The sequence below is a fragment of the Oenanthe melanoleuca genome, unplaced genomic scaffold (assembly GCF_029582105.1).
Source record: "Oenanthe melanoleuca isolate GR-GAL-2019-014 unplaced genomic scaffold, OMel1.0 S029, whole genome shotgun sequence".
In the NCBI taxonomy this organism is placed as follows: domain Eukaryota; kingdom Metazoa; phylum Chordata; class Aves; order Passeriformes; family Muscicapidae; genus Oenanthe; species Oenanthe melanoleuca.
The window spans coordinates 83,316-104,619 of record NW_026612678.1 but is presented as its reverse complement, the minus strand read 5'-3'; the positions used below and the strand labels follow the sequence as shown (position 1 = coordinate 104,619).

General features: G+C 39.1%; 2 protein-coding genes across 2 annotated transcripts; one reads left to right on the top strand and one right to left on the bottom strand.

Moving 5' to 3' along the window:
* Positions 1–784: 784 nt before the first annotated feature.
* Positions 785–17,503, bottom strand: CENPO (centromere protein O). Its single transcript, XM_056515659.1, has 7 exons — positions 17,435–17,503; positions 15,893–15,984; positions 13,970–14,130; positions 12,322–12,424; positions 6,753–7,021; positions 4,753–4,939; positions 785–1,395 (listed from the first exon to the last, which is right to left on the bottom strand). The coding sequence occupies exons 2-7, from the start codon at positions 15,945–15,947 to the stop codon at positions 1,283–1,285; spliced, it is 888 nt and encodes a 295-aa protein (XP_056371634.1). The 5' UTR covers positions 15,948–15,984; positions 17,435–17,503; the 3' UTR covers positions 785–1,282.
* A 3-nt stretch (positions 17,504–17,506) lies between these two features.
* PTRHD1 (peptidyl-tRNA hydrolase domain containing 1) lies at positions 17,507–18,714 on the top strand. Its single transcript, XM_056515660.1, has 2 exons — positions 17,507–17,766; positions 18,522–18,714. The coding sequence occupies exons 1-2, from the start codon at positions 17,566–17,568 to the stop codon at positions 18,690–18,692; spliced, it is 372 nt and encodes a 123-aa protein (XP_056371635.1). The 5' UTR covers positions 17,507–17,565; the 3' UTR covers positions 18,693–18,714.
* The last annotated feature ends 2,590 nt before the right edge of the window (positions 18,715–21,304 follow it).

Genomic DNA, 21,304 nt, shown 5'->3' with positions numbered 1-21,304 from the left:
CCCAAATTCTTCCCCAAAATTCCTCCCAAAATTCTTCCTAAAATTCCCCAATTCCTCCCAGAATTCCTGGATTTTTTTCTCCAGGAATTCCCGGATTTTTTTCCCAGAATTCCCAGATTTTTCCTCAAGGAATTCCAGGATTTTTCCCCAGAATTCCTGAATTTTTTTCTCCAGGAATTCCGGGATTATTTCTAAAGGAATTCCCAGATTTTTTCCCAGAATTCCCGGATTTTTCCTCCAGGGATTCCCAGATTTTTTTTCTCAGAATTCCCAGGTTTTTTCTCCAGGAATTCTCAGATTTCTTCCCAGAATTCCCAGGTTTTTTCTCCAGTAATTCCCAGATTTCTTCCCAGAATTCCCGAATTTTTTTCTCCAGGAATTCCGGGATTTTTCCTAAAGAAATTCCCGGATTTTTTCCCATAATTCCCAGATTTTTTCCCAGAATTCCCAGATTTTTTCCCAGAATTCCCAGGTTTTTTCTCCAGGAATTCCCAGATTTCTTCCCAGAATTCGAGAATTTTTTTCTCCAGGAATTCCGGGATTTTTCCTAAAGAAATTCCTGGATTTTTTCCCAGAATTCCCAGATTTTTTACCAGAATTCCTGGATTTTTCCCCTAAATTCCCAGATATTTCCTCCAAGAATTCCCAGATTTTTTCCCATAATTCCTGGATTTTTTCCCCCCAGGAATTCCCAGATTTTTTCCCATAATTCCTGGATTTTTTTCCCCCAGGAATTCCCAGATTTTTTCCCATAATTCCCGGATTTTTTCCCCCAGGAATTCCCAGATTTTTTCCCATAATTCCCAGATTTTTTCCTCCAGGAATTCCCAGATTTTTTCCCATAATTCCCGGATTTTTTCCCCCAGGAATTCCCGGATTTTTTCCCATAATTCCCAGATTTTTTCCCAGAATTCCCAGATTTTTCCCATAATTCCCAGATTTTTTCCCCCAGGAATTCCCAGATTTTTTTTCCTCCAGGAATTCCCAGATTTTTTCCCATAATTCCCGGATTTTTTCCCCCAGGAATTCCCAGATTTTCCCCCATAATTCCCGGATTTTTTCCCAGAATTCCCAGATTTTTTCCCATAATTCCCAGATTTTTTCCCCCAGGAATTCCCAGCTTTTTTCCCAGAATTCCCAGATTTTTTCCCCCCAGGAATTCCCGGATTTTTTCCCATAATTCCCAGCTTTTTTCCCATAATTCCCGGATTTTTTCCCCCAGGAATTCCCGGATTTTTTCCCCCAGGAATTCCCGGATTTTTTCCCAGAATTCCCGGATTTCTCAGCCGACTCCCGGCGCCGCTTCCTGCATTTCCCGGGCTCGGATCTCCCGGAACGCTCGGGGCAGGGGGAGGCTCCGGAGCAGCTCCGAGTGCTCCGGGACCGCAGCTCCCGCTGGAAAACCGGGAATTCCGCTCAGGATTCCTGCAATTCCAGGAATTCCCCCAAAATTCCCAAAAAACCCCTCAAAATTCCCCCAAAAAATCCCTGGGAATGATCAAGAAATCCTTCGGAATTCCCAAAAGTCCCTTGGAGTTCCCCAAAAAATTGCTTGGAATTCCCAAAAAATCCCCTCAGAATTCCCAAAAAATCCCCTCAAAACTCCCAAAGAAATCCCCTGGAATTCCCAATAAACCCACTTGGCATTCCCAGAAACCCCTTTGAAATTCCCAAAAATCCCTTTGGGATTCCTCAAAAAATCCCAGGGAATGGTCAAGAAATCCTTGGGAATTCCCAAAAATATCATTTGGAATTTCCTAAAAAACCCACTTGGGATTCCCAAAAATATCCCTTGGAATTCTCAAAAAAATTCTTGGAAAATCCCAGAAATCCCTGTGAATTCCCCCAAAAAATCGCTTGGAATTCCCAAAGAAACTCCTCAAATTTCCCAAAACATCCTCTCAACATTCCCAAAGAAATCCCCTGGAATTCCCAAAAAACCCACTTGGGATTCCCAAAAAAATCCCTTGGAAATTCCCAAAAATCCTTGGGAATTTCCAAAAAAACCCCTTGAAATTCCCAAAAAAATCCCTGAGAATGGTCAAGAAATCCTTGGGAATTCCCAAAAATATCACTTGGAATTCCCCAAAAAATCTCACTTGGGATTCCCAAAATAAACTCCTCAAAATTCCCAACACATCCCCTCAAAATTCCCAAAAAATCCCCTGAAATTCCCAATAAACCCACTTGGGATTCCCAGAAATCTCATTGAAATTCCCAAAAATACCTCTGGAATTCTTAAAAAAAATCCCTTGGGAATTCCCAAAAAACCCCCTCAAAATTCCCAAAAAAGTCCCTGGGAATGGTCAAGAAATCTTTGGGAATTCCCAAAAATATCACTTGGAATATCCAAAAAAACCACTTGGGATTCCCAAACAAACCCCTGGAAATTCCCCCAAAAAATGCTGGAATTCCCAGAAATCCCTTGGAATTCCCCCAAAAAATTCCCTTGGAATTGCCAAAAAAAAATCCCCTGAAATTCCCAAAACATCACTTGGCATTCCCAGGAATCCCTTTGGAATCTCCCAAAAAATCCTTTAGAATTCCCAAAAAAGCCCATTGGAATTCCCAGAAAATCTCTGGAAATTCCCAAAAAAATCCCTCTTTGAATTCCCAGCAAATTCCTTTAGAATTCCTGAAGAAACCCCGGGAATTCTGAAAAATCCCTTGGAATTCCCTGAAAAATCTCCTGGAATTCCCAGAAAAATTCTTTGAAATTCCTAGAAAATTCCAAGAAAAGTCACTTGTAATTCTAAGAAACCATTCAAAATTACTAATAAAACCTCTCAAAATTTCCAAAAAACCTCAGCAAAATTCCTAAAAAAATCCCTTGGAATTCCAAAAAAAAAGCCCTCAAAATTCTCTGAAATCCTTTGGAATTTTGAAAAAAATAAAAATCCCTTTGGATTTCCCAAAAATCCCTTTGGAATTCCCAAAGAATCTCTGGAAATTCCGAGAAAACCCCTGAAAAGTCCCAAAAAATGCTGGAATTCCCCAAAAAAATCCTGGAATTCCCAAAAACCCCCTCAAAATTCCCAAAAAAATCCCTTGGGATTCCCAGAAATCCCCTTGGACTGTTAAAAAAAAATCCCTTGGAATTCCCAAAAAACATCTCTGGAAATTCCCAAAAAACCTCTTGGAATTCCCAAAAGAATCTGCTGGAATTCCCAAAACCCCTCGGAATTCCCAAATAAAAATTGCTTGGAATTCTCAGGGACTCCCAAAAAATCCTTCAGAATTCCCAGAAAAAACCCTTGAAATTCTCAAAAAATCTCTGGAAATTCCCAAAAAATTCCATTGGAAATCCAAAAAAATTCCTTTCAATTAAATTAAAAAAAAAAAAAAAACACCTTGAAATTCCAAAAAAAAACCCCTGGAAATTCCCAAGAAATTTTGGAATTCCCAAAAATCCCTTTGGAATTCCCAGAAATACTTCTGAAATTCCATTAGAATTTCCCAAAAAACCCTTTGCAATTCCCAAAAGATCCCTTTGAAATTCCAAAAAAATTCCTCAAAAATCCCTTGAAAATCCATGAAAATTCCTTTCAATTAAAAAAAAATTTTAAAAATCCCTTGAAATTCCAAAAAAAAACCCCAAACCTTTGGAATTCCCAAAAATCCCTTCGGAATTCCCAGAAATAACAGAAATTCCAAAAAAAAACCCCTGGAAATAATTAAAAAAAAATAAAATCTTGGAATTCCCAAAAATCCCTCTGTAATTCCCAAAAATCCCTCTGGAATTCCCAAAAAACCCCTCAAAAATCACTTGGAAATCCAAGAAAATTCTTTTCAATTAAATAAAAATAAAAAAATAAAAAATTCCCTCGAAATCCCAAAAAAAAAAAAAAAACCAAACCCTTTGGAATTCCCAAAAATCCCTTCGGAATTCCCAAAAATCCCTCTGGAATTCCCAAAAATCCCTCTGGAATTCCCAGAAATAACAGAAATTCCCAAAAAAAAACCCCCCCGGAAATAAAAAAAAAATAAAAATCTTGGAATTCCCAAAAATCCCTCTGGAATTCCCAAAAATCCCTCTGGAATTCCCAAAAGATCCCTCAAAAAATCCCTTGGAAATCCAAGAAAATTCTTTTCAATTAAATAAAAATAAAAAAATAAAAAAAATAAAAAAATTCCCTCGAAATCCCAAAAAAAAAAAAAACCAAACCCTTTGGAATTCCCAAAAATCCCTCTGGAATTCCCAGAAATAACAGAAATTCCCAAAAACCCACTGGAAATAAAAAAAAATAAAAATCTTGGAATTCCCAAAAATCTCTTTGGAATTCCCAGAAATAACAGAAATTCCCAAAAAAAAGCCCCGGAAATAATTAAAAAAAAATAAAAATCTTGGAATTCCCAAAAATCCCACTGGAATTCCCAAAAATCCCTCTGGAATTCCCAAAAAACCCCTCAAAAATCCCTTGGAAATCCAAGAAAATTCCTTTCAATTTAAAAAAAAAAAAAAAAAAAAAAAAAATCCCTTGAAATTCCAAAAAAAAATCCCTTCGGAATTCCCAAAAATCCCTCTGGAATTCCCAAAAATAACAGAAATTCCCAAAAACCCACTGGAAATAAAAAAAAAAAATCTTGGAATTCCCAAAAATCCATCTGGAATTCCCAAAAATCCCTTCGGAATTCCCAGAAATAACAGAAACTCCCAAAAAAAAAACCCCCCGGAAATAAAAAAAAAATAAAAATCTTGGAATTCCCAAAAATCCCTCTGGAATTCCCAAAATTTCCCAGCATTCCCCTCACCGTGGCTGCTGACGCTGACGTCGCTGGGGAGGCTCCGCAGGGGGTCCCGGTACAGGAGCCGCGCTCGGAATTCCCGGAATTCCGGGAATTTTCCGGAATTTCCGCCGGGAATTCGGTAGTGGAAGCTCAGGAGGTTGCACAGGGAATTCTGGGAAGGGATTCCTTGGATGCACTCGGAAAATTCCTTCTGGGAAAGGGCAAAATTTGGGGATTTCTGGGAAATTTGGGGGTTTTGGGAAGGAATTTGAAACGTTTGGGAATTTTTGGAAAGAATTTGGGAATTTTGGGAAGAAATTTTGGGAGAAATTTGAGAATTTTGGGGAAGAATTTGGAAAAAAATTGGGAATTTTGGGAAAAAATTTGGGAAGAATTTTCAAAAATTTGGGAAAAATTTGGGGAATTTGGGGAGAATTTGGGATTTTCAGGCAGAAATTCGGGAATTTTGGGAAGAAATTTAGGATAAACTTGGGAGAAATTTGGGGAAGATTTTGGGAGGAATTTGAGAATTTTGGAAAGAAATTTTTGAAATCTGGAAAATCTGGGAATTTTCATAAGATTTTGGGAGAGATTTTGGAAAAAATTTGGGAATTTTGGGGGAAAATCAATAATTTTGGCAAGAAATTCGGGAAAGAATTTGGAAATAATTTAGGAATTTAGGGGAGATTTTGGGAAGAATTTGGGGAAGAAGTTTTAGAAAATTGGAAAATTTGGGAATTTTGAGAAAAATTTGGGAATTTGCGGAAGAAATTTGGGAATTTTGGGAAGGAATTTGAAACATTTGGGAGAAATTTTGGGAAGAAATTTGGGAATTTGAAGAGAAATTCAGAAGAAATTTGGGAATTTTGGGGGAAAATCTGGGAAGAATTTTGGGAAGTTGAGAAATCTGAGAATTTTTGGAAAGAATTTGGAAACAATTTGGGAATTTGGAGCCGATTTTGGGAGGAATTTGGGAATTCTGGGAAGAAATTTTAGAAATCTGGAAAATCTGGGAATTTTGAGAAGAATTTGGGAATTTGAGAGAAATTTGGGGAGAAATTTTGGGAAGAAAGTTGGGAATTTTGGGGAAAAATCTGGTAAGAATTTTGGGAAGAAAGTTGAGAAATTGGGAATTTTTGGAAGGGATTTGGAAAGAATTTGGGAATTTTGGGAAGGATTTGACAATTTTGGGCAGGAATTTGGGAGAGACTTGGGGAATTTGGGGAAGAATTTGGGCATTTGGGGAAAATTGGGAGAAATTCAGGATGAATTTTGGGAAGAAATTCGGAAGAAATTTGGGAATTCAAAGAGAAATTTACAAGAAATTTGGAAGAATTCTGGGAAGAAATTTGGGGGAAAAATTCGGGAAGAATTTTGGAAAGCAAGTTGAGAAATTTGGGAGAATCCAAACTTTGGGAATTTGAAGAAAATTTGGGAGAAATTCGGGAAGAATTTTGAGAAGAAATTTGAGAAATTGGGGAGAATCCAAACTTTGGGAATTTTTGGAAGGGATTTGGAAATAATTTGGGAATTCTGGAAAGAAATTTTAGAAATTTGGAAAATTAGGAATTTTGAGAAGAATTTGGGGAAATTGGGGAATTTCAGGAAGATTTTGGAAATTTTAGAAAAGAATTTGGGAATTTGGGGAAGAAATTTGGGGATTTTGGGAGAAATTTTGGAAGAACTTGAGAAGAATTTCAGGAAGGAAATTGGGGAATTTTGGGAAGAATTTTGGGTAATCTGGGAAATAATTTGGGAGAAATTTGGGAAATTGGGGGAAAAAAATTGGGAAGAATTTTGGAAAGCAAGTTGAGAAATTTGGGTGAATCCAAACTTAGGGAATTTGGGGAAAAATTTGGGAGAAATCTGGGAAGAATTTTGAGAAGAAATTCGAGAATTTGAAGAGAAATTCACAAGGAATTTCAAAGGAATTTTTCAGAAATTATTTGGGAATTCGAGGAGGAAAATGGCGAGTTTTGCTACAAAAATTTGGGAATTTTGGACAAAAATTTGGGAATTCTCACCTGGAATTTTTGGAGCTGGTGCCTCCTGGCCACGAAGGCGTTGAGGTGCTGGAAGAGAATTCCCAAGAATTCCCGAGGATCCTTGGGAAGGAATTCCTGGGAAAGGCGCTCCAGGGGGATGAAGGGGGGCACGGAATGGCGGCGCACGCGGAATTCCCGGAATTCCCGGAATTCCTGGAGCTCCACATGGAAGGAATCCAGCAGGGAGCCCTCGAAGGACGTGTGCAAGGAGAAGGAGATTCCGTGTTTGCTCAGCTTCCCGCTGATCCCTGCGGGGATTTCGGGAAAATTTGGGGAATTGGATCTGGAATTTCTCGCTGATCCTCAAAAAATTCCAGGAATTATCCGGGAATTGGGTCCGGAAAATTCCAGGAATTGGATCCGGAGTTTCCCGCTGATCTCTGTGGGGAAATTCCGGGAAAATTCTGGGAAAACTCCAAAGATTTCATCCAGAGAATTCCAGGAATTTCATCTGGAGTTTCCTGCTGATCCCTGCAGAAATTCTGAGAAATTATCTGGGAAAATTCCAGGAATTTGATCCAGGGAAATTCTGGGAAACTCCAGAAAATCTCTGGGAAAAATTCCAGGAATCGGATCCAGAATTTCCCTGCTGATCCCTGGGAAAATTCCAGGAAAAATGTGGGAAAATTCCAGGAATAATCAGGAATTGGATCCAGAAAATTCCAGGAATTGGATCCAGAGTTTCCCGCTGATCCTTGTGGGGAAATTCTGGAAAATTCCAGAAACATTCTGGGGAAATTCCAGGAAAATTCCGGGAAAATTTCAGGAATTGAATCTGGGAATTAGATCCATAATTTCCTGCTGATCCCTGGGAAATTCCACGAAAATTCTGGGAATTGGATCCAGAATTCACACATTATCCAGGAATTGGATCCGGAAAATTCCAGGAATTGGATCTGGGAAAATTCCAGGAATTTGATCCGGAGTTTCCCGCTGATCTCTGTGGGGAAATTCCGGGAAAATTCTGGGGAAATTCCAAAGATTTCATCTAGAAAATTCCAGGAATTGGATCTGGAGTTTCCTGCTGATCCCTGCAGAAATTCTGAGAAATTATCCGGGAAAATTCCAGGAATTTGATCCAGGGAAATTCTGGGAAACTCCAGAAAATCCCTGGGAAAAATTCCAGGAATCGGATCCGGAATTTCCCTGCTGATCCCTGGGAAAATTCCAGGAAAAATGTGGGAAAATTCCAGGAATAATCAGGAATTGGATCCAGAAAATTCCAGGAATTGGATCTGGAGTTTCCCACTGATCCTCGTGGGGAAATTCTGGAAAATTCCAGAAACATTCTGGGAAAATTCCAGGAAAATTCCAGGATCTGAATCTGGGAATTAGATCCATAATTTCCTGCTGATCCCTGGGAAATTCCATGAAAATTCTGGGAATTGGATCCAGAATTCACACATTATCCAGGAATTGGATCCAGAAAATTCCAGGAATTGGATCTGGGAAAATTCCAGGAATTGGATCCAAAGTTTCCCGCTGATCTCTGTGGGGAAATTCCAGAAAATTCTGGGAAAATTCCAATGATTTTATCCAGAAAATTCTAGGAATTGAATCTGGATTTTCCTGCTGATCCCTGTGGAAATTTCTGAGAAATTATCCGGGAAAATTCCAGGAATTTGATCCAGGGGAATTCTGGGAAAACTCCAGAAAATCCCTGGGAAAAATTCCAGGAATCGGATCCGGAGTTTCCGTGCTGATCCCTGGGAAAATTCTAGGAAAAATGTGGGAAAATTCCAGGAATAATCAGGAATTGGATCCAGAAAATTCCAGGAATTGGATCTGGAGTTTCCCGCTGATCCTTGTGGGGAAATTCTGGAAAATTCCAGAAACATTCTGGGAAAATTCCAGGAAAATTCCGGGAAAATTCCAGGAATTGAATCTGGGAATTAGATCCATAATTTCCTGCTGATCCCTGGGAAATTTCATGAAAATTCTGGGAATTGGATCCAGAATTCACACATTATCCGGGAATTGGATCCGGAAAATTCCAGGAATTGGATCTGGGAAAATTCCAGGAAATGGATCCAGAGTTTCCTGCTGATCTCTGTGGGGAAATTCCAGAAAATTCTGGGAAAATTCCAAAGATTTCAGCCAGAGAATTCCAGGAATTGGATCTGGAGTTTCCCTGCTGATCCCTGCGGAAATTTCTGAGAAATTATCCGGGAAAATTCCAGGAATTGGATCCAGAGTTTCCTGCTGATCTCTGTGGGGAAATTCCAGGAAAATTCTGGGAAAATTCCAAAGATTTCAGCCAGAAAATTCCAGGAATTGGATCCGGAATTTCCCGCTGATCCTCAGAAAATTCCAGGAATTATCTGGGAATTGGATCCGGAAAATTCCAGGAATTGGATCCGGAGTTTCCCGCTGATCTCTGTGGGGAAATTCCAGAAAATTCTGGGAAAATTCCAAAGGTTTAATCCAGAAAATTGCAGGAATTGGATTTGGAGTTTCCCGCTGATCCTTGTGGGGAAATTCTGAGAAATTATCCGGGAAAATTCCAGGAATTTGATCCAGTGGAATTCTGGGAAAACTCCAGAAAATCCCTGGGAAAAATTCCAGGAATCGGATCCGGAATTTCCCTGCTGATCCCTGGGAAAATTCCAGGAAAAATGTGGGAAAATTCCAGGAATAATCAGGAATTGGATCCAGAGAATTCCAGGAATTGGATTTGGAGTTTCCCGCTGATCCTTGTGGGGAAATTCTGGAAAATTCCAGAAACATTCTGGGGAAATTCCAGGAAAATTCCGGGAAAATTCCAGGAATTGAATCTGGGAATTAGATCCATAGTTTCCTGCTGATCCCTGGGAAATTCCATGAAAATTCTGGGAATTGGATCCAGAATTCACACATTATCCAGGAATTGGATCCGGAAAATTCCAGGAATTGGATCCAGAGTTTCCCGCTGATCCTTGTGGGGAAATTCTGGAAAATTCCAGAAACATTCTGGGGAAATTCCAGGAAAATTCCGGGAAAATTCCAGGAATTGAATCTGGGAATTAGATCCATAGTTTCCTGCTGATCCCTGGGAAATTCCATGAAAATTCTGGGAATTGGATCCAGAACTCACACATTATCCAGGAATTGGATCCGGAAAATTCCAGGAATTGGATCTGTGAAAATTCCAGGAATTGGATCCAGAGTTTCCCGCTGATCTCTGTGGGGAAATTCCAGAAAATTCTGGGAAAATTCCAATGATTTTATCCAGAAAATTCTAGGAATTGAATCTGGATTCCTGCTGATCCCTGTGGAAATTTCTGAGAAATTATCCGGGAAAATTCCAGGAATTTGATCCAGGGGAATTCTGGGAAAACTCCAGAAAATCCCTGGGAAAAATTCCAGGAATCGGATCCGGAGTTTCCGTGCTGATCCCTGGGAAAATTCTAGGAAAAATGTGGGAAAATTCCAGGAATAATCAGGAATTGGATCCAGAAAATTCCAGGAATTGGATCTGGAGTTTCCCGCTGATCCTTGTGGGGAAATTCTGGAAAATTCCAGAAACATTCTGGGAAAATTCCAGGAAAATTCCGGGAAAATTCCAGGAATTGAATCTGGGAATTAGATCCATAATTTCCTGCTGATCCCTGGGAAATTTCATGAAAATTCTGGGAATTGGATCCAGAATTCACACATTATCCGGGAATTGGATCCGGGAAATTCCAGGAATTAGATCCATAGTTTCCCGCTGATCTCTGTGGGGAAATTCCAGAAAATTCTGGGAAAATTCCAAAGATTTCATCCAGAGAATTCCAGGAATTGGATCTGGAGTTTCCCTGCTGATCCCTGGGAAAATTCCAGGAAAAATGTGGGAAAATTCCAGGAATTATCAGGAATTGGATCTGGGAAAATTCTGAGAATTGGATCCGGGAAAATTCCAGGAAAACTCCATAAAATCCCTGGGAAAAATTCCAGGAATTGGCTCTGGAGTTCTCTGCTGATCTGTGCGGAAATTCCAGGAAAAATTCTGCTGATCCCCGTGGGAATTATGGGAAAATTTTGGGAATTGGATACAGGAAATTCCAGGAATTCAATCAGGAAAAATTCCAGGAAGTGGATCCAGGAAATTCTGGGAATTTGATCCAGGAAAAATCCAGAACTGGATCTGGAAAATTCTGGGAATTGGATCCAGGAAATCCCTGGGAAAAAATCCAGAAATTGGATCTGGAGTTTCCTGCTGATCCCTGCAGAAATTCCAGGAAATTATCCAGGAAAAGTCAAGGAAAATTCTGGGAAAATTCCAGGAATTGAATCTGGGAATTAGATCCTGAGTTTCCCGCTGATCCCTGGGAAAATTCCAGGAATTATCAGGAATTGGATGTGGGAAATGGATCCAGGAAAAATTCCAGGAATCAAGGATCAAGGAAAATTCCTGGAAAACTATAGGAATTCCCTGGGAAAAATTCCAGGAATTGAATCTGGAGTTTCCTGCTGATCCCTGGGAAATTCCAGGAAAATTCCAGGAATTATCAGGAATTGGATCCAGGAAATTTCGGGAATTGGATCCAAGAAATTCCAGGAATTGGACCCAGGAAATTCCAGGAACTGGATCCAGGAAATTCTGGGAATTGAATCAGGGAAAATTCCAGGAATTAAATCCAGGAAAATTCCAGGAATTTGATCTGCAAAATTCCGGGAATTGGATCCAGGAAAATTCCAGGAAAACTCAAAAAAAACCCTGGGAAAAATTCCAGGAATTGGATCTGGAGTTTCCCGCTGATCCCTGTGGGGAAATTCCGGAAAATTTTGGGAAAACTCCAAAGATTTCATCCAGAGAATTCCAGGAATTTCATCCAGAGTTTCCCACTGATCCCTGCTGAAATTCTGGGAAAATTGTGGGAATTGGATGCAGGAAAATTCCAGGAAAATCCCTGGGAAAAATTCCAGGAATTGGATCTGGAGTTTCCCAGTAATTCCCTGGGGAAATTCCAAGAAAATTCCAGAAGAATTCTGGGAATTGCATCCGGGAAAATTCCAGGAAAACTCCAGAAAACCCCTTGAAAAAATTCCAGGAATTGAATCTGGAGTTTCCTGCTGATCCCTGAGAAATTCCAGGAAAATTCTGGGAAAATTCCAGGAATTGGATCCAGGAAATTCCAGGAATTGGATCTGGGAAATTCTGGGAATTGAATCAGGGAAAATTCCAGGAATTAAACCCAGGAAAATTCCAGGAATTTGATCTGGAAAATTCTGGGAATTGGATCTGGAGTTTCCCGCTGATCCCTGTGGGGAAATTCTGGGAAAATTCCGAAGATTTCATCCAGAGAATTCCAGGAATTTCATCCAGAGTTTCCCACAGATCCCTGTGGAAAATTCCAGAAAATTTTGGGAACTGGATCCAGAAAATTCTGGGAATTGAATCTGAGAATTTGTTCTGGAATTTCCCGCTGATTCCTGGGGAATTTCAGGAATTTCCTGAAGAATTCCCAATTTCCCTAAAGAATTCTCAATTTTCCAGCTCCTTTCCCACAAACATTTCTTGGGAATTCTGCCTCTTTTCCCAAAAAATTCTGGGATTTTCCCAAAGAATTCCCACTTTTCTTGTTACCTGTGAGCTGGAACATCTGGAGCAGGTCCCGGCAATTCCGGATTCTCCACTCCAGCACTTCCCGAGGATCCGGATCCGACGGAATTCCCAAATTTCCCAGCTCCTAAAAAATCCAGGAATGACCAAAAATCCCCAAAATCCTGGAAAAAAACCCAAAATAAAACCCCCTAAGGTCAGCAACTCCTGGGAATTTTGGGAATTCCGGGAGGAATTTGGGAATTTTTTGGGAATAAGTTTGGGAATTTTTAGGGAAGAATTTTGGGAGGAAATTCAGAAATTTTGGGATGAATTTTGGGAAGAATTTGGGGAATTTTGGGAGGAATTCATGAATGGAAATGGGAGAAATTTGGGAAAGTTTGGGAATTCTAGGGGAGAATTTGGGAATTCTGGGAGGAATTTTGGGAAGAATTTCAGAAGGAATTTGGGGAAAAATTGAGGAATTTTAGGAGAAAATTTGGGAATTTTAAGAAGAAATTCAGGATTTCAGGAGAAATTTGGGGAGAATTTGGGAATTCAGGAGGAATTTTGGGAAAAATTTTGGGAGGAAATTTGGGAATTTTGAGAGGAATTTTGGGAAGATTTTGGGAATTTTTGGGAAGAATTTTGGAATTTTAGGAAGGAAATTTTGGAATTTTGATAAGAATTCAGGAATTTTGTTTAGAACTCCAGAATTCTGGGAATTCCCTTAGATTTTCTGGGAATTCCCAGGAGGAATTTTTTGGGAAATGTCTGCGATTTTTTGGGAATTCCCAGCTGAGATTTTTTTGGGAATTTTTGGGAATTCCCAGCTGAGATTTTCTGGGAATTCTGTGAGATTTTTTTGTTCATTCTCTCAGTTTTTTTTTAATTCTGTGAGGTTTTTGTTCATTCTCTGGGATTTTCTGGGAATTCTTTGTGATGTTTTTGGGAATTCCGTGAGATTTTTTTGGGAATTCTGTGGGATGTTCTGGGAATTCCCAGCTGGGATTTTTTGGGAATTCCTTGGGACAATTTTGGGAAAAATTTGGGAAGGAAATTTGGGAATTTTGGGGAGGAATTTTGGAACAATTCTGGGGAGAAAATGTCAGAATTTTGCTTAGATTTCTGGGATTTTGGTTACAATTCCCGAATTTTGGGAATTCCCAACTGAGATTTTTTTGGGAACTCTCTGGGATTTTTTGGGAACTCTCTGGGATTTTTTGGGAATTCTGTGAGATTTTCTGGGAATTCTGTGAGATTTTTTGAGAACTCTCTGGGATTTTTTGGGAATTCTGTGATATTTCTGGGAATTCTGTGAGATTTTCTGGGAATTCTGTGATATTTTTGGGAACTCTGGGATTTTTTGGGAACTCTCTGGGATTTTTTGGGAACTCTCTGGGATTCTTTGGGAAGTCTCTGGGATTAGTTGGGAATTCTGTGAGATTTTTTGGGAACTCTCTGGGATTTTCTGGGAATTCTCTGTGGTATTTTTGGGAATTCTGTGATATTTCTGGAAATTCTCTGTGCTATTTTTGTGACCTCTCTGGGATTTTCTGGGAACTCTCTGGGATTTTCTGGGAATTCTGTGAGATTTTCTGGGAATTCTGTGGGATTTTCTGGGAATCCTCTGTGCTATTTTTGGGAATTCTGTGGGATTTTTGGGAATTCTGTGCTGTTTGTTCCCTCTCACCGCCTGCCGGATTCTCTCCCGCAGCCGCTCCCGGCGCTGCCGCAATTCCCAGATTTGGTTTTTCAGGAATTCCCGGCGCTCCTGCAGCTGCTCCCGGCGCTCCTGAGCCACGGCCCGGCCCCGAGCCAGAGACTCCAACTGCTCCAGCTGGGACAGCACCCCTGGCAGTGGGGGATTGATGGGGATTTGGGGAAAAAATTTGGGGATTTTAGGAGGAAATTTGGGGATTTTAGGAAGAAATTTGGGGAATTTAGGAGGAAATTTGGGGATTTTAGGAAGAAATTTAGGGGTTTTTAGGAAGAAATTTGGGGATTTTAGGAAGAAATTTGGGGATTTTAGGAAGAAATTTGGGGGTTTTAGAAAGAAATTTAGGGATTTTTAGGAAGAAATTTGGGGAGTTTAGGAAGAAATTTGGGGGTTTTAAGAGGAAATTTGGGGGTTTTGGGAGGAAATTCAGGGGTTTTAGAAGGAAATTTGGGGATTTTAGGAGGGAATTTGGGGGTTTGAGGAAGAAATTTAGGGATTTTTAGGAAGAAATTTGGGGGTTTTAGGAAGAAATTTGGGGATTTTAGAGGAAATTTGGGGATTTTAGGAAGAAATTTGGGGATTTTTAGGAAGAAATTTGGGGGTTTTAGGAAGAAATTTGGGGGTTTAGGAAGAAATTTGGGGATTTTAGGAAGAAATTTGGGGGTTTAGGAAGAAATTTGGGGATTTTAGGAAGAAATTTGGGGGTTTTAGGAAGAAATTTGGGGAGTTTAGGAAGAAATTTGGGGATTTTAGGAAGAAATTTGGGGATTTTTAAGAAGAAATTTGGGGATTTTAGGAAGAAATTTGGGGATTTTTAGGAAGAAATTTGGGGAGTTTAGGAAGAAATTTGGGGGTTTTAAGAGGAAATTTGGGGGTTTTGGGAGGAAATTCAGGGGTTTTAGAAGGAAATTTGGGGGTTTTAGGAGGGAATTTGGGGATTTTAGGAAGAAATTTGGGGAATTTAGGAGGAAATTTGGGGAATTTAGGAAGAAATTTGGGGATTTTTAGGAAGAAATTTGGGGAGTTTAGGAGGAAATTTGGGGATTTTAGGAAGAAATTTGGGGGTTTAGGAAGAAATTTGGGGATTTTAGGAAGAAATTTGGGGGTTTTAGGAGGGAATTTGGGGATTTTAGGAGGGAATTTGGGAATTTAAAGAAGAAATTTGGGAATTTTAGGAGGAAATTTGAGGATTTTGGGAAGAAATTTGGGGATTTGAAGAGAAAATTTGGGAATTTGGAGAGAAAATTTGGGAATTTTAGGAAAAAATTTTGGATTTAGGAAGGAATTTGGGGAGTTTTGTGAGGAATTTGGGAAAAAATTTGGGAATTTTGGAAGGAAATTTGGTGGGAATTCCTGAATGGAAGGAGAAAACAAATCAGGAATTTCAGGAGGAATTTGGGAGATTTTAGGAGGAAATTTGGGGATTTTGAAGAGAATTTGGGAATTTCTGGGAGGAATTTGGGAATTTTAAGAGGAATTTTGGGATTTTAGGATGAAATTTTGAAGTTTTTGGAGAAATTTGGGAAATAATTTGGGAATTATCAGGAGGAAAATTGGGGAATTTTGTGAGTGATCTGGGGAAGAATTTGGGAATTTTGGGAAGAATTTGAGAATTTTGGGAAAGAATTTGGGAATTTTGGGGGGAATTTGGGAATTTAAGAATTTGGGGAGAAATTCCTGCATGGAAAGAGGAATTTTGGGGAAGAATTTGGGAATTTTTTGGAGGAATTTGGGGAAGAATTTGAGAATTTTAGGGAAGAATTAGGGAATTTTTGGGGGAATTTGGGAATTTTGGGAGGAATTTGGGATTTCTGGAAGAATTCCTGCTTGGAAAGAGGAGAAATGTGGGAAATTATTGGAATTTTGGGGAAAATTTGGGAATTTTTGGGAACTCACCATGTGGAAAATCCATTTTTCCTTCTTTTTCCTCCTCTTCTTTCCCAGGATCCATCCCTGGGGAATTCCTGGAAAATCCCAAAAATTTGGGGCTGGGAAAAAAGGGAAAAAAATTTAAAATTTTCCATAAATTTGGGAATTTTTTTTTTCAGGGAAAATGGGATTGGAATGGAAAAAAAATATTTTAATTTTCCATAAATTTGGGGATTTTTTTTCAGGGAAAATGGGATGGAAATGGAAAAAATTCCTGTTAATTTTTAAAAAATTGGGAATTTTTTTCCATGGACAATGGGATAGGAATGGGAAAAAAATATTTTAATTTTCCATAAATTTCAGATTTTTTTTCCACAGGGAAAACAGGATGGGAATGGAAAATTTCCTGCTAATTTTTTAAAAAATTTGGGATTTTTTAAGGGAAGAAAATGGGATGGGAATGGAAAAAAAATCCTTTAATTTTCCATAAATTTGGGAATTTTTTTTTTTTTTAATTCCTGTTAATTTTCCACAAAATTGTGATTTTTTTTTTCCAGAGAAAATGGGATAGGAAAGGAAAAAAATAATTTAATTTTAGATAAACTTGGGATATTTTTATAGGAGAAAAATGGGATGGGAATGGGAAAAATCCTGTTAATTTTTAAAAAAATTTGGGATTTTTTTAGGGAGGAAAAGGGGATGAGAATGGGAAAAATTCCTGTAAATTAAAAAAAAATTGGGAATTCTTTAGGAGGAAAAATGGGATGGGAATGGGAAAAAAATCTTTTAATTTTACATAAATTTGGGCAATTTTTTTTTTCAGGGAAATGGGATGAGAAAATTCCAGTTAATTTTAAAAAAATTGGGATTTTTTTTTTTAGGAGGAAAATGGGATGGAAATGGAAAAAAAATCCTTTAATTTTCCATAAATTTGGGGATTTTTTTACAAAGAAAATGGGGATGGGAATGGAAAAAAATATTTTAATTTTCCATAAATGTGGGGATTTTTTTCCAAGGAAAATGAGATGGGAATGGAAAAAAATCCTGTTAATTTAAAGAAAATTGGGAATTTTTTAGGAGGAAAATGGGATGGGAATGGGGAAAAAAAAATTTAGTTTTCCATAAATTTGGGCAATTTTTTAGCAGGAAAAGGGGATGGAAATGGGAACATTTATGTTAATTAAAAAAAAAAAAATGGGAATTTTTTAATGAGGGAAAATAGGAAGGGAATGGAAAAAAATCTTATAATTTTCCACAAAATCGGGAATTTTTTCACAGGGAAAATTGGATGGAAATGGAAAAAAAAACTTTAATTTTCCATAATTTTGGAGATTTCTTCACAGGGAAAACGGGCCGGGACTTTGGGAACGGGAGGGATTTTTGCGAATTGAAAGCGGCAAAGGGACGGGGACGATCCCAAATTGTGACAGGACGGATCCCAAATTGTGACAGAAAAGATCCCAAAGATCAGGGACGATCCCAAAAAATTTTCCCCGGGAATTATCCCAAAAAAAATTCCCCCAAATCCCCCCGAGACCCCAAATCCCTCCCTGAGGGCTCAGCGCTCACCTCAACTTTCCCGCCTCAGCGCCGCCGGAAGTGCGTCATCACGCAGGTCCGCGTTCCGTACAACAACATGGCGGCGCGCTGGCTGATCCCCCTCCTTGCTCCCAGCAGCCCGCGCGGTTCCGTACGGCAACATGGCGGCTGCTACAGCGGGGTTGGTGCAGTACGTGGTGCTTCGCGGGGACCTGGCGCGGCCTCCCCGCTCGTGGCCGCTCGGTGCTGTGGTGGCTCAGGGCTGTCACGCCGCTCTGGCCGCTATTCACGGTTACCGGGAGCATCCCGACACCGGCGCGTACCTGGAGCAGGGCGACGCCATGAGAACCGTGGTGCTGGAGGTAACGGCGGCGCCGCGGGGCATGATGGGAACTCCGCGCTGAGGGGAGGCGGCCGCCATGTTGGGGGGGGCGCGGCGGGCTGAGGGAAAAATGAGATTTTTTGGGGGAAAATCGGGATTTTTTCGGAAAATCACCAATTTCTGGGAATATTCTGGAGTTGAGAATGGTCGGTTTGGGAAAAAAATGAGGATTCAGAAGGGATTTTTTTTCTTTCTCTGAAATTCGCTGAGCGCGCGGGTGCTGGCAGCGAACGGGGAGAGGAGACGAAATTCCAAAATAAATTTAGTTGGATATTGGGAATAATTAAGAATAATTCCCTCCTGGAATTATTTGGAATAAAATAATAATTCTTCCTGGAATTATTTGGAATAAAATAATAATTCTTCCTGAGATTATTCCAGAATTTGGAACTACTCAGGGCCGAGTTGAAGTCGAAATTCATGAGGGGATTTTAAGTCCGTGAAGATTTCGGTGATTTCCAAACAAAAAAAAAATCCAATTTTTTTTTCTCCAAAAAAGAAAAATTTTCTCCAAAGGGGAAAAATAATCTCATTAAAAAAATTGTGTTTACTCTCTGAACATCCCACAAACCTGAAAAATTAAAAAAATCTGCAAATCAGGAAAATTAGAGAAAAAAAAAACCCCAAAACTCCATGAAGGGGATGGGAATCTCAGCTTGATTTTGAGAATTCAAAAATTCCTGCAATTAATTCCAAAGTTTTAATTTTTTAATTTTAATTTTTTTTTTTTTTTAGGCTCCAGATGAAAATTCCCTGCTGAATTTAGCAGAGATATTGAAGAATAAAGGTGTCGATCACTGGCTGTGGATGGAAAATCCCGATGGAATTCCCACGTGTTTGGCTCTCCGACCTTATCCCAAAAATCAGGTGCAGCCACACCTCAAAAAATTCAAGCTCCTCAAGTAGAAAAAAAAGAAAAAAAATTGAAAAAAAAAAAAAATTGGATTTTTTTTTTTTTTATTTTTTTTTTTTTTTTTTTTTTTTTTTTTTTTTTGGGTCCCCACAAGATTTGGGGTTTTTTCCCCTCAAAAATCCTGGAAAGATGGGAGGGAATATGTGGGATTTCTGGAAAAAAAGGGGATTTTGTGGGGGATTTGGGAGGAATTTGGGAATTTTGGGGAGGGAATGTGGGGGAGAATTTGGGGATTTCAGGAGGAAATTTTTGGGAAGGATTTCAGGAGGAATTTGGGAAAGAATTTGGAAATTTTGGGAGGAAATTTGGGGATTTTGGGTGGAATTTGGGGATTTGGGGAGGAAATTTGGGAAATTTAGGAAAAATTTCGGAATTTTGGGAGGAATTTGGGGGAAATTTGGAAATTTTGGGAGGAATTTGGGACTTTCCAGAGGAATTTGGGAATTTTGGGAGGAAACTTGGGGATTTGGGGAGGAATTTGGGGATTTTGGGGGAATTTTGGGAAGAACTTGGAAATTTTGGAGAGAATTTGGGAATTTTTGGAGAAAATTTGGAAATTTTCAGAACTTGGAAATTTTGGGAGGAAATCTGGGGATTTTGGGGAGAATTTGGGAATTTCTGGAGGAATTTGGGGGAGAATTTGAGAATTTTGGGGAGAATTTTGGGATTTCAGGAGGAATTTTAGAAAGAATTTTGGGGAGAAAATTTGAGAATTTAACAGGAAATAATGGGGGAATATTAACAGGAAATAATTCCTGCATGGAAAGGGGAGAAATTTGGGAAAGAAATTGGGAATTTTTGGGGATTTCAGGAGGAATTTGGGGAAGAAATTGGGTGGAAAATTGGGAATTTTCAGGAGAAATCCAGGGTCAAATTCTGTGGTTTTGGGGCTGTGCAATGCTGGAATTCCATGGATTTTTTGAAGTGTTGTTCCCAGTGGAAATTCTGTGGTTTTGATTTGTTATCCCAAAGATTTTGGGGTTGGTTGAGAAAATCCTGGTGGGATTTTTGGAGAGGGGGAAAAAAAAGGGAAAAGTGGAAAAAGTGGGAGGGAAAAAAAAGGAAAGGGGAAAAAAGAGGAAAATGGAGGAAAAAAGAGGAAAATGGGGAAAAATGGAAGAAAATGAGGAAAAAAGAAAAAGGGAGGAAAGGGGGGAAAATGAGAGAAGAAAGGGGAAAAATCTGGAGGAAAATGGAGGAAAAAAGAGGAAAATGAGGGAAAAAGAAAAAAGAGAAATTGAGGGGGAAAGGAAGAAAAATGAGAGAAAAAAGGGGAAAATGAGGGAAAAAGGAGGAAGATGGAGAAAAAAGGGGGAAAAAGGAGGAAATGCAGAAAAAAGAGGAAAATTATGAAAAAATGAGAGAAAAAAAGGAGAAAAATGAGGTGGAAAATGAGGGAAAAGAGAAAAGAAGGAAAATGAGGAAGAAAAGGGAGGAAAAGAGGAAAATGGAGAAAAGAACAGGAAAATAAGGAAAAAACAAGAATGGGGGAAATGATGAAAAAAATGAGAGAAAAAACTGAGAAAAACGAGGAGGAAAATGAGGGAAAAGAGGGGGGAAAGGGGGAAAAAAGGAGGAAAATTGAGGAAAAAAAGAGGAAAATGAGGGAGAAAAAAAGAGAAAATGAAGGGAAGAGGAGGAAAAAATGAGAGAAAACAAGGGGGAAAAACAGGAGGAAAATGAGAGAAAAAAGGAAATGAGGGAAAAGACAAAAGGAGGAAAATGAGGGGGAAAAAAGGAAGAAAATGGAGGATAAAAGGAGGAAAATGAGGAAAAAAAGATAAAATGGGGGTAAGGAGGAAAAATGAGAGAAAAAAGGGGAAAAAGGGAACATAAGGGGGAAAAGGAAAATGAGGAAAAAAACAACAAGGGGACAATGAGGGGGAAAGGAGGAAAAATGAGGGAAAAAAGGAAAATGAGGGGGGAAAGGGGGGACTAGGAATAGAAAAATGAGGAAAAAATAAAAATCAGGAAAATGAGGGGGAAAATTAGGGAAAAAGAAGGAAATGAGAGAAGGGAGAGAAAAAGAGGCAAATGAGGTTTAAAAAGAGGAAAGAAAATTAGAAAAAGGAAAAAAAGGAGGAAAATGAGGGGGGAAGGGGAAAAAAGAGGAATGGAAATGAGGGGGAAAGGAAAATGAGGGGAAAAAATTAAAAAATGGAGAATGAGGGGAAAAAAGAAAAAAGAGGAAAATGAGGAAAAAAGAAAAATTTGGGAAAAAGTAGGAAAATGGGGGGAGAAAAAAGAGGAAATTGAGGGGAGAAAAGGAAAAAAGTAAAAGGGGGAAAAAAAGGAGGAAAATCAGGGAAAAAGGGAGAAAAGTAAAATGAGGGGAAAAGGGAAAATAAGAGAAAAAGGGGGAAAGGAAGGAAAAAAGAAAAAAGAAAGGAAAATCAGGGTAAAGGGAAGAAAATGAGAGAAAAAAGGGGAAAAGGAGGAAAACTGGGGGAAAAAAAAGGAGGGAAAAAGGAGGAAAATGAGGGGGAAAAAGGGAGAAATAACAGGAAAAAACCCCAAATATCTGTCAAGATTCCAGATTTTTCCCTGGAAAAATTTAGGTGGAAATTTGGGAAATTCCCAGAGAATCCCAAGGAAAAGTTGGAGC